General features: G+C 39.3%; 2 protein-coding genes across 2 annotated transcripts in view; one reads left to right on the forward strand and one right to left on the reverse strand.

The window, feature by feature from the left end:
- Window positions 1-1,596, reverse strand: part of nr5a1b (nuclear receptor subfamily 5, group A, member 1b) — a gene marked incomplete at both ends in the record, with an annotated part of 18,953 nt that extends 17,357 nt beyond the window's left edge. The window contains 2 exons of the mRNA XM_079834709.1: window positions 928-1,069; window positions 1,495-1,596. Coding sequence (XP_079690835.1) covers window positions 928-1,069; window positions 1,495-1,596 — 244 coding nt within the window. The remainder of the gene's footprint in view (window positions 1-927; window positions 1,070-1,494) is intronic.
- The window catches only part of LOC307137479 (uncharacterized protein), an 890,992-nt gene that overhangs the window by 221,345 nt on the left and 649,647 nt on the right, over window positions 1-20,000 (forward strand). The gene's annotated exons all lie outside the window — the stretch shown is intronic.

The raw sequence follows: 20,000 nt of genomic DNA on the forward strand, positions 1-20,000 counted from the left end.
ATATATATATATATATATATATATATATATATATATATATATATATATATATATATATATATATATATATATATATATATATATATATATATATATATATATATATATATATATATATATAGCCTACAGTATATATAAATGCTGGTTAAAATATTTGTTAAAAAAGATAAATAAATAAAATAATAATAATGTGTTTGTTGAACTCTAAAATGTTATTCTATGACGTACAACTGTAAAGCTGTTTTTGGTTCTTGTTGGAATCTTTTTTTTTTAGAAGTGAAAGATCGTGTTCCATACAAGTTGAATGTTGCTTCTTGTCCGTGTCTCTAACATTCGTCCTTCTATTAACTCACGAACTAGTTAAAAATACCTGATAGGCCTACCTGACTGATTAAAATAGAGCCGCGCTTAAATGAATACTTAACCTTGATCCAGAAGCGACGGGCGCGCGCGCCCGGAAACGCGAAGGTGCAGGCAGATAACAGCGACCTTGCAAGAAGCACTGCATTTTTTTTTAACTGTTAATTTTGCTCTTGTCTTTTCTCTGATTCTACATTTACGTCTGAAACGAATCAACCGGCTTTAATGAGAGATACATTGTAATTCGTTTTTAAAACAGACCAACCTGCTTTACAAAATATGATTAGCCTAGTTTTTTAATAAGGAAATATGTGGATCCTGTCACAAGACTGTCTTTGTAGATATGGGTATAAAATGCATACATGTAGCCTATATTTTAATAATAAATAAGATAATACAAATAATAAGAAGATAGTAGGCAACATAATAAAGAAAAAACATTTTATACGAAATTATTTACAAATGTAATCCCTCCAAAATACCCTTTATACATTTCAGATGCAGTTCTCTAAACTGAACTAAATTTGAAATGAAATATGAGACTTAATAATATGCTGTTCCGCTCACCCTCCAGCCGCATCCCGACGTTGAGACATTTCTGGAAGCGGCAGAATGGACACCGTTTCCTCTGGGTTTTATCAATCTTACAGTCTTGACTCTCTGCACATGTGTACCGTTTGTTATTCTGTACGGTCCTCTTAAAGAAACCCTTAAAAATGAAGAAGAAAAAAAATACTGTTACGATTCGTCAAAGGTTAAAAAAACAAAAAAAAACAAATAGGCTATATAATCTATTTAAGAATGCAATTCTAGATAAATTGCCTTGGTAGTTTAAAAATGACCAAATGCATTATTAAATCCAGTAACGGAAACATCGAAATAATATTAAAAAATAATAATGAAATAAAAATCTGGTAACATTTGATACAATGTAAAAAATAAATAAACTGCATTTGTCCGGTTAAAGAGCTGTTTCTGCACATGAGCCTTAAAAATATAAATATAGGCTATTCAATTAAATATTTAGATTAAACAAATTATTTTTTCTTGAATAAAACAATATGGCATCACATAGGCTAAATGACATTTTAGGTCACAGTAGATTTAAACTGCCTGTTTAGGCTGATTTAATACCTTGCAGCTCTCGCAGGTTAATAAACCATAATGATAGCCAGAAACTTTATCCCCACACACCGGACACAACTCTTCCAGGTCCGTATCATAACTGTAGTCCATCCCGCCCCGCCGAGCGCCTGCGCACGCACACACACACACACACACACACACACACAAATAAACACACACTGCTAAAGTATAGTTTTTTCAGTGGTTCAGCAAAACAGCTTCTTCTTATCATAAACGTTGTTATTATGGTTCTTTGGAAATTAAAAATTTTACATTACACTGCTCATCTCTGTACCAGAACATCGATGGGTTTCCACGGAACTCTGGATGGAATCATTTAAAAAATAGATTGTAAAACCTTTGGATTCTAATTGGAGCCTTTATTTTAAAGTGATATCAAAAGAACGAATTGCATAATAAGGCCTTGAAATGTTCGCATTCAAAAGGCCTGTATCTAATAAAGCATTTCCTTTCATTGATAATTCCAAGTGCATTTAAATATGTGACCCTGGACCACAAAACCTGAGATAGGACAATATTTGGCCGAGATACAACTGTTTGATAATCTGAGGGTGCAAAAAAAATCTAAATATTGAGAAAATCGCCTTTAAATGTGTCCAAATGAAGTGCTTAGCAATGCATATTACTACTACTAATAATTTTTTTTTATATATTTACAGTAGGATATTTACAAAATATCTTCATGGAACATGATCTTTGCTTAATATCCCAATGATTTTTGGCATAAAAGAAAAATCTATAATTTTGACCCATACGATGTAGGCTATTGTTGACTATTGCCACAAATATATAGGCTACCCGTGCGACTTATGACTGTTTTGTGGCCCAGGCTCACATATTTTATTATAGTTGACATTTTAACAGGATGGAATTGCCTGATTTTATTAACAGTGAATGTGTAGCTATAAAATCACATAAAGTTAAATTAATGAGAAAATATTACATCGGTATCATTTAATACATTGAATTCAATAATGCCATGCGCCTATTTGTAGTAGCTATTAGTTAAATATCAATACATTATAGGCCCTTACAGATGTTGTCATAAACATGATTGCGTGATATGAAAATATTAGTTTGCTAATAGAATAATCAATGAATGTAAATGGGTCGAAATCAACGAAACGAAAGCATGTGATGGTGAAGTGAACTCTCTGTTACCTGTCAGTGACTCTGTCCTGCTCCTCTGCGGTGCTTTAGTGCTGCTCGTCTCTGCGCGAGGAATGTAATCACTAGAGCCGCGACACCCGCGCGATCCTGCCGGTTCACTCAGTTGCGTGTTTCCCCGGTAAAAACCTGTGTGGTGTCTGCGAGGACAGCGCGAGGGCAGCAGCTCTTTATTAGTGTTTGGCCTCGTGCGTTCACACAGTAGACATGCCCTCATATTCACTCGCGCGCGCGCGCACACACACACATACAAAAAGGAGTCAATGAGCGACAGGAAGAAGCGCCTATCTGCAACAGGTAGCCTACTGACGATGGGGAGGAGACAGGAACACATTTTAGTTCAAATAAACTCTCTGAATAATTCCTGATCATTAAAATTAACTCTTATATGAAGCCATCTACCTACACTTAGCAAATTAACGTGCTGACATTATTTTTGTTGTTATAAATATGCTTTTAGCTCAAATAAAAAGCATTATGTGCACAAATACTTCTTAATGCACTCTACATTTATTCATTATTAATCGTTATTCATAAAATTGCTCTTAAAAATATGTTCCAACATGTTTTTTTCCCCCGCAGCGATGGCGGAAGAACAATTCCTCAAATATCTGTTCAGTGAACAGTTCTTAAAATAACCATTTTATGTAGTGTGAAGAATATTAAAACATATTTTCACTAGGCTATACAGAACCTTTTGTGTAGGCCTATTTAAAGGTTCCATGAATGTTAAAGGTTCTTCATGGAACCATTTTTGCCATTAAACGTCCCACGTGACATATTCAAAAGCCAGTGAATTAAATACACGAGCAGCCCAATGACAGACTTTGATCTGATGGCTGTCACGCACAGTTCAATTCTTAAATCAAATATTGTCCATTATAAATGTCCTTTGATTTACATGAGCCGTCATGCAATCGTTGAGATTGAATGCAGACTTACAAAAAACAAACAAACATTTAAAGCACAATTTTCTGATGGACCCCGTTTATCATTTTATGGTATAGGCCTACCAGTTGATTAAAATGCTTTTTATCATCATCCTCGTAATCATAATCGGTTAATAAATCCCAATAACTGTTTCTTTCGCAGTAGCTAGAGCCACGGACGACCTCTGATTACATTACATCCACATTCAAACAATAAAAATAAAACGAAAAAAAGAGAGATAGCCATTATAAAGACAGTGAACTATCACAGGGTTATAATGATGCTAAAGGCCTGCCTTTTTTTTGCCTGAATGTCAAACGCAAAAAAAACCTCACAAGTAAAACATTTTGATTTAAATGGAGGAAATGTTTTTAATTCAATATTATTCGTGGAGTCAGAAAATTAGAGAATGCCCCTTATTTCTCCACATTTTATCTACATATTTATTTAATTGTCAAAAGATAAAGTGTCCCTTGAATCACAGACCGCATGTTTGCATGTTGTTTTCACACTGATCAAACCGTTCCGCGCTATAGCTATTAACAGCCTACCTCAATTCCTAACTTTAAATATTTGAAGTATGCTATTTATTTTTAATGAAGCAATCGGCATTGGTTGTTATTCTAACCGCACACACACGCTCGCACACACGCACACGCACACACACACACACACACACACACACACACACACACACACACACACACACACACACACACCTTTCATTCTGTGACTCCTGCACACGAGTGTCTCCATATGGCGCATTTCCCATCAGTCATTGTGCTACTTAATCAATAACGAACACGAAAGAACGCGCAGAGGTGCTGAAGACCTTTCTCCCGCGAGCGCGCGCGCTCTCTCGTTCTCCATCAAAGACACGTGGAACAATAAATACAATAGCTGACGGGCACACTTTAATTTCTCATTAGCATATTAATTAATACACTTCAGGAAACATTTGAGTAGCACAGATCAGTGGGTGAGTGCCAGAACAGATTCCGAACTAAAGCATAGGTCATATGTCACCGTTTGATAGAAATAATCGCATGAATCTGACTGCAGGACTAATTGTTTCAATTAGACCTGAAATTCTTTCGCTTTGTTTCCCTGTTCTTGACTTCCGTTTGTCAGCCAAAATATAACCCCTCCCCGCAGATGAAAAAAAAAAAAAAAATTCCCAGAAAATCCCTGGTGTAAATATTACAACTGTGAATATTGAAGCTGGTGTATCCTTTAATGAATGAATGAATGAATGAATGAATAAATAAATAGCAAAATTGTTAATTGAACATTTGATTTTTTAATTTTACTATATTATTAGAATAAAATATTTTATTTATTGAAAATATTAATATTTTAAATATCATTTTATCAGCATATTTAGGCCTATCTATTCTATATTAAAGCATAACATCATTACAATTCTATAATATATTATTGTGTATCTCTATGGACTATGCTACACATCCAAAAATGTGGTACCATAGCTCCAAACAAAAAAACAAAAAAAAATGTTTTTACATTATTATTGTGTTTGGCACATTACTATAATTTAATATATAAATATTAGCCACACCCAAACATTTGCACAGAACCAGAATGCTTTGGCATAGTTTACTTTATATTGTTTAGTGCATAAAAATGTAATTATATATAAATAAATATATATGCGTTGTTGTGTGTATACAATATATATAATTATTACATTTGGATCATATATCAATATTAAAAAAACATCAATATTATTTTATTGGCCATTTATTATCACATTAAAAAGGATCTAAGACACCACCACCTAAAGCAGAGACAGTCTGAAAAATATGAATAAAAGCCAAAAGAATTGGTTGTTATTGTTCTGTCATGCACGACACATGGTTCCCATTCACTGACGTGATGGATGTTCATCTCTGATAGATATTTTTATCTATAGTATAGTCTGTCCATCAAAATATTGTTCCGGAAAATTTAAACAACCATTTAAGCAAAAAAAAAAAAAAAAGAGAGACTTTGTGCGCCACAACAAAAGAACTCTGACAAGGTCGAAATCCCGAACGTCCAATGGAGTTGTCACTTCTAGCTCACATAAGACCTGAACATCGCACCTGATTTTATTTTTAAAAGAGAGGAGAAAAAGGGGGATAAAGAGACATTCAAAAGACTCTTTGTAGTCTTTGACCTTCGTGGCCTTTCCACCGACATGATTCAACTAAAGTTGAATTAAAATGATATTTCAGGATAAAAGATGAATAGATGAAGAAAAGAAAAAGAATGAGAATTAGGGGGAGGGGGGGCAAATAAGTATTTCCTTCCACACTGGCCACACTTAGTGCACCCCGCTAAAAGTGAGATCAGGAAATTGACAGTTTAATATAATAATAATAATTTGTTACATTTATATAGAGCTTTTCATGGGTACTCAAAGCGCTTTACATTGAAGGGGGGAATCTCCTCAACCACCACCAGCATCCACCTGGATGATGCGATGGCCGCCATATTGCACCAGAACGCCCACCACACACAAGCTGATTGGTGGAGAGGAGACAGAGTGATGAAGCCAATCAGTATATTGGGATGATTAGGAGGCTATAATGGATAGAGGCCAATGGGCAAATTTGGCCAGGATGCCGGGGTTACACAAAAATGATTCCTATCCATGTATATATTGGTCAATAATATACTCAACACTCTTGCCGAAGTGTAATTGTGTTGCAGTGTATACGAGGGTGTGTGTAGGTGAACATGATTTCACCAAGTGCAACATGTTCGAACATTCCAATCAACCAATCAGATTAGCCCAACCAATCCGACTAACCCTAACCCTATAGTTTATGTCAAATTTAGTCTTACAACAAGGGTTTGGGGCTTCTACATCAGTGTTATTCTCATTTAATTTCCCTTTGATTTTAGGGATAATTTATGGGTAGGTTTAGAGGTAGGGATATGGTTAGGACTACATTTTCAGACAGACATGTTGTTCCAGGATCAACTAAATATGTGTGTGTGTGTGATCATGGTGGTCTCTATTCTTATCTGTCCTTCACCCGTACATATTTTCTCTACACCACACTTCTGAAGATTGCTTTTCAAATATGCACACTTACTCATGTCAAGTGTGTTAAGTATATAGGTCTATAATAGCAGGATCTTGTCACTCCATCATATATGCGTCACGCAAATGCAAAGCATTTTATTCTCACAGAATGGTAAACTAGTCTTTGTTTACACAATATAAAAAATAAAAAAAACGGATGGACTCAATCTGATCTTTAAAAATTACTTGGTTTTGTTGATGTAACCTAATGTCAGGTTCATTCACACACTGTTTTTTGAACAAAGCCAGCTCATTTAGAGATTTCCACATACAATTAAGTTTGTTAAAGGGGTGATGAATTGAGAAATCAACTTTCCCTTGAACCATTGATATATAAAAGTTCATCGTGATATAAGTATATCCTGTAAGTTTCAGAGCTGAAAACTTCCTTGTTAGTCAAAGAAAAGCTTTTATTGACACCAGGCCCAGAAAACGAGAAATCTCAGAAAATGTCGACCACTGACATAATAGGATGCAGAAGCACTGCCTCAAGCCCGCCCACCGACTCGTGGAGCTAAACGGGTCGCGCTACAGAGCAATAAACATGCCGGTTCCAGCTCACGTGCATTGTTACAGATCGTTTGAAATCTATTGATTACATACCTTAGCACGCGGTCACAGGCTGGAGAATCCTTTATTTGAAGTGTTATTGCTTCAATCATGGTCATACTCGGACTTGGAACGTTATGGGCCAGGGCTCGGACTTGACTTTTTTAAAAGCCCAACGTCCCCGGGGCTATGTGTTTTTCAGCCTGCCGACGGGCTATCTTAAATAGTGAAATTACATTCTTTCTTCCACGGGTGCACTTGTGTGTGTGTGTGTGTGTGTGTGTATGTGTGTACGGTTCGCGGTTATATTCACTGATCGGGCGACAACATTCTAATCAATCGCGGGTGGATGAGAGATGAATCTTTGTGTTTGTTTGATAAAGATATTTTGCGAGTCCTGTGAGCGTTTCTCCAGATGCTTTCAAAACTATTCCCACATGTACTGAGAGGAGCTGAAGCTCATTAAATATGCAAATCTTATCCAATCCTAGCCGTGGGCGTTTACTTCCAAGTCTTCAGTGCGGCACGCCCATCAAAACCGAGCGTTTTTCAGAGAGCCTCAAAACCAAGGCAGAAAATAGCCAATTACTTATTCATTATGATGTTTCTGAATGTAAAAACCATGCGAACCTCATAAGTTGACCTCAGACAACAGTAAAACATAAAAAAAGCCAGTTCATGACACCTTTAATTAAAGGAACACACTTTTTTTGAAAATTTGAAAACTCCCCTAGAGTTTTACCGTTTTCGAATCCATTCAGCCAATCTCTGGGTCTGGCGGTAGCATTTTTAGCATAGCTTAGCATAGATCATTGAATCTGATTAGACCATTAGCATTTCTCTTAAAAATGCCAAAGAGTTTCTATATTTTTCCTATTTAATACTTGACTCTTATCGTGTACTAATGAATGAAGGAATGAATGAGGCATTTATATAGCACTTTCATATGTACTGTATGTACTTATGTACTGTACACCCAAAACGCTTTACAACTATGTCAGGGGTCTCTCCTCAACCACCAAGACTGACTAAGACCGACGGAAAATTAAAAGTTGCGATTTTTGGCATGGTATGGCAGCAAAGTTCCTTGATTATTATGCAGGAATGAGAGAATAGTTCCTAGCCATATCGGTCTAGAAAATCGCAACTTTACATTTTCCGTCAGTCTTAGTACACGATGTACTACAGAAGAGTCAAGTATTAAATAGGAAAAATATTGAAACTCTTTGGTAATTTTTGAGCGAGAGGCTAACGGTCTAATCAGATTCAATGATCTATGCTAAGCTATGCTAAATGTTCTACTGCCAGATCCGGAGATCAGCAGAATAGATTCGAAAACGGTAAAACTCAACTGTTTAACTTTACTACGACCCTGTCAAGGGGAGTTGGAAAATGAGCCTATTTTCAAAAAAAGTAAAGTGTTCCTTTTAATTAACGATAGTAGAATGAATGATAGTGAATGTTTGATATGGGATCAAAGTGTAAAATATAAATTCAGTGTCTATTTACACCAAGTGCAAATAGTCCGCCTTGATGGCAGAAGCTATTTACACTAACTCCGCCCACCTGGGTTAGCTTTTCACGTGACCAACCTAAGTTTGAATCCACCCTTTACCGAACTCCTCCTTCTCCCTTTTCCCATTGCATATCAGCTCAGAGTAGCGTTTATTTGAAATAAAAATGAAGAAAATATTTGAAAAGTGATATAAAGAAATAAAGTGTTAGTTAATAGTGAAAATAAAGTGTTTAAAGGGTAGGGGAGGTAATGTCAAGTACAAGTAATATCCCAATTGACATGTGTATTTTCTGTTTTTCCTTGGGTGTGCCTTGTAAGAGCAGTGCCTTGAGGACCACACCTATGGATTTCTACATCTGGCGAGGCTTACCAACTATCCTGATTGCTCCTTTTTCTATGCCAGCTTAAACAAACGCACAAAGGCTCACCTGCCCAGCGTCTGTCTTCTTGGAACATTCGCCGAATTTGTGGAGTGGGTGCTGGTGAACAATGATTTGCCGTTCACTATCTGCACTATTGAGGACGTGGTCACCAGCCCCGCTCCAAATCCAGAGTCCAGTCTGCCATCACCCTGCTGCATGGAGCGTTTGCATGAGCCCACCGCAGACAGTGAGCTGAAGCCTGCCACGATGCATGAGCCCATGCTGGAGAATATGGTGGGGCAAGCCATCGCCCTAGAGCCTGAGCCTCACAAGATGTCTGACCAAGTGTGTGAGCCGGCAACATCCTCCATTATTGTGGGAGTCCTTGTGGAGTTCGAGGGGATGGAAAGGAGCCATGCCCACACTCCAGGCATTGAGGGTGAGCTGCCGCTGGCCTCTGAACTATTTAATGATTTGTATGAAGAGGATGTTACCCTGTCTCTCCTGTCCCCGCTGGTCCTGTCCAGTTTTCTCCTGCGTCTCTCCCACCTCCTCTTCAAACTTCAGTCAGTTCCTCTGCCTAGTCTCCACTGTCTCCTGTCAGCCCCCCACTACTCCACTGCCCCCTCTCTGTTGTGTGGATCCACGTAGGGTTAGCAGGGTTCTGGCATCCAGCTCCTCCTGGACGAAGGTGTTCCCGCTGATCCAGTCACTCCCCCTCAGCCCATGGTCCAGACTACTCTGCCTTGGCTCCTCCTTCCCCTGGCTCCACCTGGGACAATCAAACATACAGCTCCACCGGGCTCCCTCGACCCTCTGGCTCCACCTCGTTCAGATGTTGCTTCACCTGTGCGCCATGGACATGCGAGCCATCCGCTGCGTTTTCTCTCTCCGTCTGGCTCCGGCCCTCAGTCGCTCCGGCTCCATCTCAGCCCTCCGGTACCCTGGTTCCAGGGTCGCCGCAACTGTTCCTTCGTGGCCTGTCATACTGGTCCACCTGCTCTCTGGGCTCCCTCTCCACCCGTCGACCCCATGGCTTCTTCGAGGAAATCAACACCATGGCTCCTCCCTCCCTTGACTCCACCATGGGGCATCATCCTTGCTAGACTCTGGGTTTCCAACTGGCTCCTCTGGCTCCCCCTGGCTCCTCCCACCCTCCACTCCCCCATGGATTGTTATGACTGCCATTGATTGGTTACACCCTCTCCAGCTCCACGACCCCCACCAGACTTACTAGGCTACTTGAAGATATGATAAGCATTGTATTGGATGGTTGTTTTTTTATGAAAGTTATTTAAAATATGATATGAAATATCTAATATATTACTGCGTAATATATAATATATATACAGTATATACACTCACCTAAAGGATTATTAGGAACACCTGTTCAATTTCTCATTAATGCAATTATCTAATCAACAAATCACATGGCAGTTGCTTCAATATATTTAGGGGTGTGGTCCTGGTCAAGACAATCTCCTGAACTCCAAACTGAATGTCAGAATGGGAAAGAAAGGTGATTTAAGCAATTTTGAGCATGGCATGGTTGTTGGTGCCAGACGGGCCGGTCTGAGTATTTCACAATCTGCTCAGTTACTGGGATTTTCACGCACAGCCATTTCTAGGGTTTACAAAGAATGGTGTGAAAAGGGAGAAACATCCAGTATGCGGCAGTCCTGTGCGCGAAAATGCCTTGTTGATGCTAGAGGTCAGAGGAGAATGGGCCGACTGATTCAAGCTGATAGAAGAGCAACTTTGACTGAAATAACCACTCGTTACAACCGAGGAATGCAGCAAAGCATTTGTGAAGCCACAACACGTACAACCTTGAGGCGGATGGGCTACAACAGCAGAAGACCCCACCGGGTACCACTCATCTCCACTACAAATAGGAAAAAGAGGCTACAATTTGCACGAGCTCACCAAAATTGGACAGTTGAAGACTGGAAAAATGTTGCCTGGTCCGATGAGTCTCGATTTCTGTTGAGACATTCAGATGGTAGAGTCAGAATTTGGCGTAAACAGAATGAGAATATGGATCCATCATGCCTTGTTACCACTGTGCAGGCCGGTGGTGGTGGTGTAATGGTGTGGGGGATGTTTTCTTGGCACACTTTAGGCCCCTTAGTGCCAATTGGGCATCGTTTAAATGCCACGGCCTACCTGAGCATTGTTTCTGACCATGTCCATCCCTTTATGACCACTGTAGTAAAGTTTGTGTGACGGTAAGGAAGAAGACAAAGGGGTCGGCTTACTGGGACTCGTAACTGGTTTTAATAACTCAATTCACTCAGGTTACAACACTGTGCACGTCGCACAAACAAAACGTCTCTCATAAATTCTCAATCTCAATCGTCGGTTTCCTTCCCAGCAGTTCCTCTCTGCTTTTGTGCCAGCCGAGTCCCAGTCTGTCACTCCGTCTCCAGCTCTCTCTCACTCTGTCCTCGTTTCCTCCCGAGAGAGTCTATATACTGTCTCCACGCCAATTACTGCAACAGGAGACAGGTGTTCATCATTTGTGCTTGATCCACTTACGGGCCTGTCCTCCGACTCTGTACTAAACTGGCCCCCACAGTCACCATATCTCAACCCAATAGAGCATCTTTGGGATGTGGTGGAATGGGAGATTCGTGCCCTGGATGTGCATCCCACAAATCTCCATCAACTGCAAGATGCTATCCTATCAATATGGGCCAACATTTCTAAAGAATGCTTTCAGCACCTTGTTGAATCAATGCCACATAGAATTAAGGCAGTTCTGAAGGCGAAAGGGGGTCAAACACAGTATTAGTATGGTGTTCCTTATAATCCTTTAGGTGGGTGTATATAATACACTCTGTATATAATACACTCTATTTACAATATAACAGAAATGTCCTTAAATAAATTAGAATGTATCTATGATAGATAGATAGATAGATAGATAGATAGATAGATAGATAGACAGACAGACAGACAGACAGACAGACAGACAGACAGACAGACAGACAGACGTGATGTGAGTGTGGTAATAATGCGTGTGTTTGTGTGTGTGGCATTAGGCATTGCCCCGGCCCTGAGATCTGAGGCAATGACGTAAAATGTTTCACCCCAAGACCCTCAAAACCTTGAGCCTGTTACACAGATTGTTTCAAATGCTCTAATTCATGTACAAACACACTCACTCACTCACTCACTCTCTCACACACACACACACACACACACACACACACACACACACACACACACACACACACACACACACACACACACACACACACACACACACACACACACACACACACACACACACACACACACACACACACACACACACACACACACACACACACATATATACTGTAACTAATTCTGACCACAAGCCTTAAAACAGCCACGTGTGCCAGTGTGTGCATCAGGAGTGCTTAGTGTGTGAAGGTCTCCGTGTGTTTTACTTTCTTATCTGAGCCATCAGGAGTGTTTCGAACGTTCAGCTCAGATAAGATTACTCATGTCAGAGTGAACCTGTATGACTGTGTATGTGTGTTTAACACAAATGACCAAAATCGTGAGTGAAAAACAGAGATTTGTTATTTTTGAAAGAGAGATGTGTAGTAATATCCAATGAGATATCGAGTCCTGTCCTGGTTCCATGTACAGTAAATAAGGCAATACGCCACGAGAGGCCAAAAATTTGACTTATCTGCAATTAATTGATACTGTAATTAAAAGCATCATATCTGTAAAATATAGTAAAATCACCACAACTCATGGACAGAATGGCCTATTGCTACAAAATGGCAGCAAAGGCAATATTATGTTTAATAATGTTCAATAAATAGTTTTTATTATTAATAATTAGAGGAAGAATTGTTTATTTATAAGATATATAGTTCAACTGCTGCCAATGCAGCTATAAGAATAAATCTTATTTCTGTGGAAATCAACAACAGCACTTTCCCCAGTTTCACAGACAAGCCTTAAACCTACCCAGCCTAAAAGGCATTTTTGAGCTATTTTAACTGAAAAAAACTTGCACTGACATAACTTAAAATATATCAGTGCCATTGTTTTGTCTCAAGATGCACACCAGTAATGTTTTTTTCTAAGGCACATTTATAAAAGCTACTTAAAGGTGCATTGTGTAATATTTATGAGGATCTATGAACAGAAATGCAATATAAATACACATCTATGTTTTCAGTGGTGTATAAAGACCGTACACAATGAACTGTTGTTTTTTTTTGTTTTGCTTTTTTCCTTAGAATGAGCCATTTCTATCTACATACATGTGCATACCCCTTACAGTGAAGTCACCATTTTGCGCCGTCATGTTTCTACAGTAGCCCTAAAAAGGCAAACTGCTTTACAGAGCGCAAGCTACTCTCTGCTGTCTAATGCTGCATTCACACCAAACGCGAATAGAGCATCAGGAGCGAGTGATTTCAATGTTAAGTCAATGGAAAGGCACGGCACGATGTACGCGATTCCACCTCATTCGCGCGTCCAGTTTGTGCAAATGATGCACATTGAGTGTCTTGCGCGTTATGCGCGAGTGGTGCTTTTTGTGCATTCATGCATTTGAAGCGAATTCGCGTCTGACGCCAGAGTTCAAAAATCTGAACTTTGCCGTCAATTCGCGCCACGTTAACCAATCAGGAGCCTGCTTGCTGCTGTAACGTGGTAAAGTGACGTGATGAGAAATCCTGCATCATTTAAAAATACTACCATTGTGTCACAAAATGTAGTTTTAAGTCTTTTTCAGGTGAGAATGTAGTTGTTTGAAGCTCAAATCTGTGGTTTATTTATACGTAAAGAGAGCGCCTATTTAAAAAAAACAATCTTGTGTTTTTGGAGTTGTGAGATCCAGGCGATCACCGGGCGCTCAGCGCTCATTAACCCCGGCGACAGCAGCCTTTCCTCGGCTAGTCCTTCTGACATTTGCCGCTGGCTCAGATGTCCTGTAGTGGTTAAACATGAGATATCATTCGTCTTGTGTAGATCTAATGGGCGATCTTTGGTGTCATGAATCTATAATTTGTTGTCTGCCAAATCGTTTTGACTGAGGGCAAAGAGAAGTTTCATAACTTAATTTTTTATGGATATTTAAATACACATGCAGTGAAGATAATGTAGGAGTTGCCTGGACCACATTTGTGTGGTTATTAATGTTTAATATATATTTTTAATGAAAATGAAAAGAGGCAGAGGTGTTTTATGACATATTTCTTCTGGAGCATCTTGAACGCGCGTCTATTTCGCTTCAAACACTCAATTTATACGCGCGTCCAATTCACTGTGGCTAAATGTATTCAAAATGTTCAAGCGTCCAACTAGACGCGATTTTGATGCTCTATTTCGCTTCAAACGCTCAATTTATACGCACGTCCAATTCACTGTGGCTAAATGGATTCAAAATGTTCAAGCGTCCAACTAGACGCGATTTTGATGCTCTATTTCGCTTCAAACGCTCAATTTATACGCACGTCCAATTCACTGTGGCTAAATGGATTCAAAATGTTCAAGCGTCCAACTAGACGCGATTTTGATGCTCTATTTCACTTCAAATGCTCAATTTATACGCGCGTCCAATTCACTGTAGCGAATGGATTCAAAATGTTCAAGCGTCCAACTAGGCACGGTAGACACGATTTTGATGCTCTATTCGCATTTGGTGTGAACGCTACATCAGACGACGACACCTTTGTCCTGTTTTGGCCACCGTAGCTTCTCTATACGCTTCAAAAGGGAGGGGTGAGCAGTGGACGGTTGCAATTCGCAATCTTACCACTAGATGGCGCTAAAATTTACACAGTGCACCTTTAAATGTCCTAAATTAATTTAGGTAAAAATTGCTTAATCTAAACCCTGTTTGGGTGCTGTTGCCATGATGAATCATAATTTCGGAGCTCCATTGATCGTGGCTTTTCATAGTCGTGGTGCATGCGCTTTAAGGCTTTTTGAGCATTGTTTTTATTTTTATTAAATGATTTTAATATTTTTTAAGATATGAAACTGCTTGATTGTAGCTGTGGAGAGGTTTAAGATATTTTTGTTTGTGTATTTTTATGAAAATTAGTCACCAATCAAAATGGCACATGAGAGGATAGGACGTAAGTTTTCTTTTTAAGAATGGAGTGGGAGAATTAGACTAAGGAAGAGAAAAGCTTGTGCTAAAAACAGTCAAGATTTCTCCCCGCAGGAAGGGGCGGAGCCTGGCACAGGAAACAGGATCTTCACTTAGAACTTACATATAGAACTCTATTATGATGATTCAGGATATCTGACTCTCTAAGTTTGCTAAATATGTCGTATTGTTTGGTTTATCCAAACTACTCCATCATAACAGATTGTGATAGAGAAAAGGACAGAGAGAGAGAGAGGAAAGAAAAGTGAATGAAGAGTGAACAAGGTCATGGGCATCTAAATTAGTTCAAGTGGACATTCAAAATTCTGCTCGCAAGTCAAAAAGAGACAAAGACTTCTATATTCAGCACTTAAAGGCAACTCTGCAAATTTTGACATCTGAGATTTACACAATTACACAATTTACACGATCATTTTTTTTTCTCCCTCTCAATGGCAAAAGTCTTCCTGTAATTCTCCTTAGGTTTCATTTTCAATTCATGAAGAGAATATAGGGTCAGATAAATCACAGACCCATATCCAGTTCTAAGGAAATTCGACAGAGTTATCAGAGGGCTTAGTCAGTTAATGCGTTTTGATAGATCGGACTGATATACAGTTGGGTATTTAGCCACACAAATATTTATCTACTATTACCTTGCAAGAATAACTTCACTTCTGTGATGATGCTAATGGTCTGGAATTGTGTCCGTCCTCTTTTTCAGCAGCCTTGGGTTTTCCCATTCAATTTTTCCAATAAAAAAGTCTATGAAAGTGAAAATGACATGGGAAGGCCAAGTATGGTAACTCACGAATTTGTCCTCAGCATTTAACCCATCCAAGTTAGTGCACACACTAGAAGTGGCGAGTATTGAACATAAACACACACACGCTGCAAACCGTAGACACACACACCCGGAGCACTGGGCAGCCATTTTGCTGTGGCGCCCAGGGAGCAACTGGGGGTTAGATGCCTTGCTTAAGGGCACCTCAGTCGTTTCCTGACGACATTAAGAATCGAACCAATTTAAGATAAATGGTTTAAGAGTTATAAGATTTGAACCAAACCAACCAGCTGTCGGGTGAATTACAACATTACCAATGTTGATTTGAGGCAAAAAAGTATTTGAAAATCGGACAAAAAGATGTGCATAACAGCTTTAAATGAGGCAATCTCACGAAGCATTGAAAACGACATAATCAAAATAAAAACTATGAATACACATAAAACTATTAATTGAAATAATGTTAATTACAGAAAAATTTTAAGTACTTTTGGCTCGATTTGCTTGAGATTTGTTTTTGCAGAATCATGGGTAATGTAGTTTTTCACCTTGAATTCGTCTGTTAAACGTGATTATTTTAAAAATAAGTTGAAATAATGCTATCCTTTGCATATAATATTGTTAACAATTTAGTAGCTCACTGTAGGCCTGTGTCTGAAAACGTCCTGAAATGCCCTTAAATAGGGCAGTATTTGAGGGGACAGCCATGTCCGTTATTGAGTGCACTCAGTCAATCCCACAATGCACCGCAATAACCAGTGTACAACTGATGTACGCTCAAAGACTTGGAGAATACCCATAATGCACTGTGACGTTCAGCTGAACGAATTCCTGCGTCTGACCAGCAGATGGCGCCCACAGCTGAATCATCCATCCATCCATTTTCCAAACCGCTGGTCCAATGTGGGTCCAGTGTAATATCATACAGGTATTTTATCTTTATCTCTAATCGAGTTCTAAGGTTCCTTCCTGTATCCTGTATATGTCAAACATCATGACTAGAATATATAGGAAATGTCATGCTAGTTAGTTACTAGCCATGAAGCAGACTAACCAAAGCAGTTGAACCTTCACTAATATTTAAATGTTACTAACCAATCCTACCTTAGTTTCTTCACAGAAAGGAAAGGACAAATCTGCAAGTAAATCTTAAGAAATGCTACTGTTATTTCTCAGCTGTGATAAAAAAATTAGCCGTGATGCTATTTGGTTGGAGGTGGTATTAGTGGGAGGGCATTCTCGTCACATTTGATTGGACAAAATTATGCGTAGTTCAGGATGAGTCATCAATAGTTTTGATGACTAGATCATTATTAGAATATAATTTTAATAACACTGGATGACGTGTTGCTAAATAGCATGCAGTTAATTGTATATTGTATGGTGGAGAAAATGCTGTATTACTGTTAATACAAATAAAGATCTTTCTGATTATGCTATGTTAGCCACTTGACAAAATAGGGTTGTCTCTGAGGCATGGTACAAACATGTTACTTGCAATAAATCAGGAAGAAAATAGTCTAACTGTTTAAAGTTTAGGGAAGAAGGAGATGAGAACCGGCGAACGTTCATTGCAAAAACTATAATAAAATAAATAACAAAACGAAAGTAAAGTAAAGCGGCAGCCTCTCACGGACGACTGCCGCATAAACAGTGCATCCGGAAAGTATTCACAGCGCTCCACTTTTTCCAGTTTATGTTACAGCCTTATTCCAAAATTGATTAAATTAATTATTTTCCTCAAAATTCTACTAACAATACCCCATTATGACAACGTGAATAAGGTTTGTTTGAAATATTTGCAAATTTATTTTATACATAAGTATTCACATCCTTTGCCATGACACTCAAAATTGAGCTCAGGCGCATCCCGTTTCCAATGATCATCCTTGAGATGTTTCTACAACTTGATTGATAAAATAAATTAAGAAAATAATTATGATTTGGAAAGGCACACTCGTCTATATATAAAGTCTCACAATCCCACAGCATGTCAGAGCACAAACCAAGCCATGAAGTCCAAGGAATTGTCTGTAGACCTCCGAGACACAGTATCGAGGCACAGATCTGGTGAAGGGTACAGAAAAAGTTCTGCAGCATTGAAGGTCCCAATGAGCACAGTGGCCTCCATCTAATTTAAATGGAAGAAGTTTGGAACCACCAGGCCTCTTCCTATAGCTGGCCATCCGGCCAAACTGAGAGTTCAGGGGAGAAGGGCATTAGTCAGGGAGGTGACCAAAAGCCCGGATGGTCACTCTGACAGAGCTCCAGCGTTTCTCTGTGGAGAGAGGAGAACCTTCCAGAAGAACAACCATCTCTGCAGCACTCCACCAATCAGGCCTGTATGGTAGAGTGGCCAGAAGGAAGCCACTTAGTAAAAGGCACATGGCAGCCTGCCTGAAGGACTCTCAGACCATGAAAAACAAGATTCTCTGGTCTGATGAAACAAAGATTGAACTCTTTAGCCTGAATGGCAAGCGTCATGTCTGGAGGAAACCAGGCACCGCTCATCACCTGGCCAATATCATCCCTACAGTGAAGTATGGTGGTGGCAGCATCATGCTGTGGGGAGGTTTTTCAGCGGCAGGAACTGGGAGACTAGTCAGGATCGAGGTAAAGACTTGGGCAAAGGTTCATCTTCCAACAGGACAAAGACCCTAAGCACACAGCCTAGATAACAAAGGTATGGCTATGGGACAACTCTGTGAATGTCCTTGAGTGGCCCAGCCCGAGCTCAGACCCAATTGAACATCTCTGGAGAGATCTGAAAATGGCTGTGCACTGATGCTCCCCATCTAACCTGATGGAGCTTGAGAGGTCCTGCAAAGAAGAATGGGAGAAACTGTCCAAAAATAGGTGTGCCATGCGTTTAGCATCATACTCAAAAAGACTTGAGGCTGTAATTGGTGTCAAAGGTGCTTCAACAAAGTATTGAGCAAAGGCTTTGAAAACTTATGTACATGTTTTTTTTTTTTCAATAAATTTGCAAGGATTTCAAACAAACCTCTTTCACATTGTCATTATGGGGTATTGTTTGTAGAATTTTGAGGAAAATGAATGTAATTCATTTTGGAATAAGGCTGTAATATAACAATGTGGAAAAAGGTAAGTCTTTCCGAATGCACTGTAAACATAAATCAACAAAATAAAGTCCAAGTCTGGTCCTCTCTCGTCTTGCACTGTTGTCACTCCTCCTTTTATCCTTCCGGAGCTCATCCATGAGACTCGAAAGACCGGTGTGGCACACAGGTGATGCTCATTAGCACTCGCGCCACCGGCCTCGCTCCATTCCCACAGCTCTCGGCTAACCGTGTTATATAGCAATATAACGATGATCAGTTTTCTGTCAATAAAAGTATTCAAACATTTGCTCACCTGTCTAATAAAACACATAATATTAAAGCACCTTTTGGTGTTTCCATGGTTTTTATGGAAATTAGCTAACGTGGATATGACGTCATTGACACTGGTTAAAATGGCCGATTTCACTGGATTTAAAGATTGTTGGAAACATTTGGGATAGTGTAAATACACAAGTGAACAAAATATATAACTTTGTTCTACTGGTTTTTGGATATTTTAATCCAAAAATCGTACATATTGTGCCTTTAATTTGCAGCACAAAAAGAACTGTGATTGGTTGCGTTAAATGTCAGTCAAACGTCCTCTTGGGTGGTCCTTGATCAATGGAAGCTGCGATAGAGTCCAGACCTTCTGACGTCAGGCTACGCGAGACTACTAGTTTCACGTCGGCTTGGTGTCACCCAGGCTTTAAAAGGTAGGGTAGGCCATTTTGGACAAGCTAGCTTTTGGCACTTTTCCACTACACAGTACCAGCTCGCCTCGACTCGCCTTTGTTTGGTTTTCTACTGTATAAATGTTATACATGTACCTGCTTCCAGGTACTTTTTTTTCGTATCACCTCCGGCGAGGTTCTGAGCGAGCTGAGGCGATACTAAAACGTGACGTGAAAACACGGCAGACTG

Source organism: Gobio gobio (assembly GCF_949357685.1).
Source record: "Gobio gobio genome assembly, chromosome: 14".
In the NCBI taxonomy this organism is placed as follows: Eukaryota; Metazoa; Chordata; class Actinopteri; order Cypriniformes; family Gobionidae; genus Gobio; species Gobio gobio.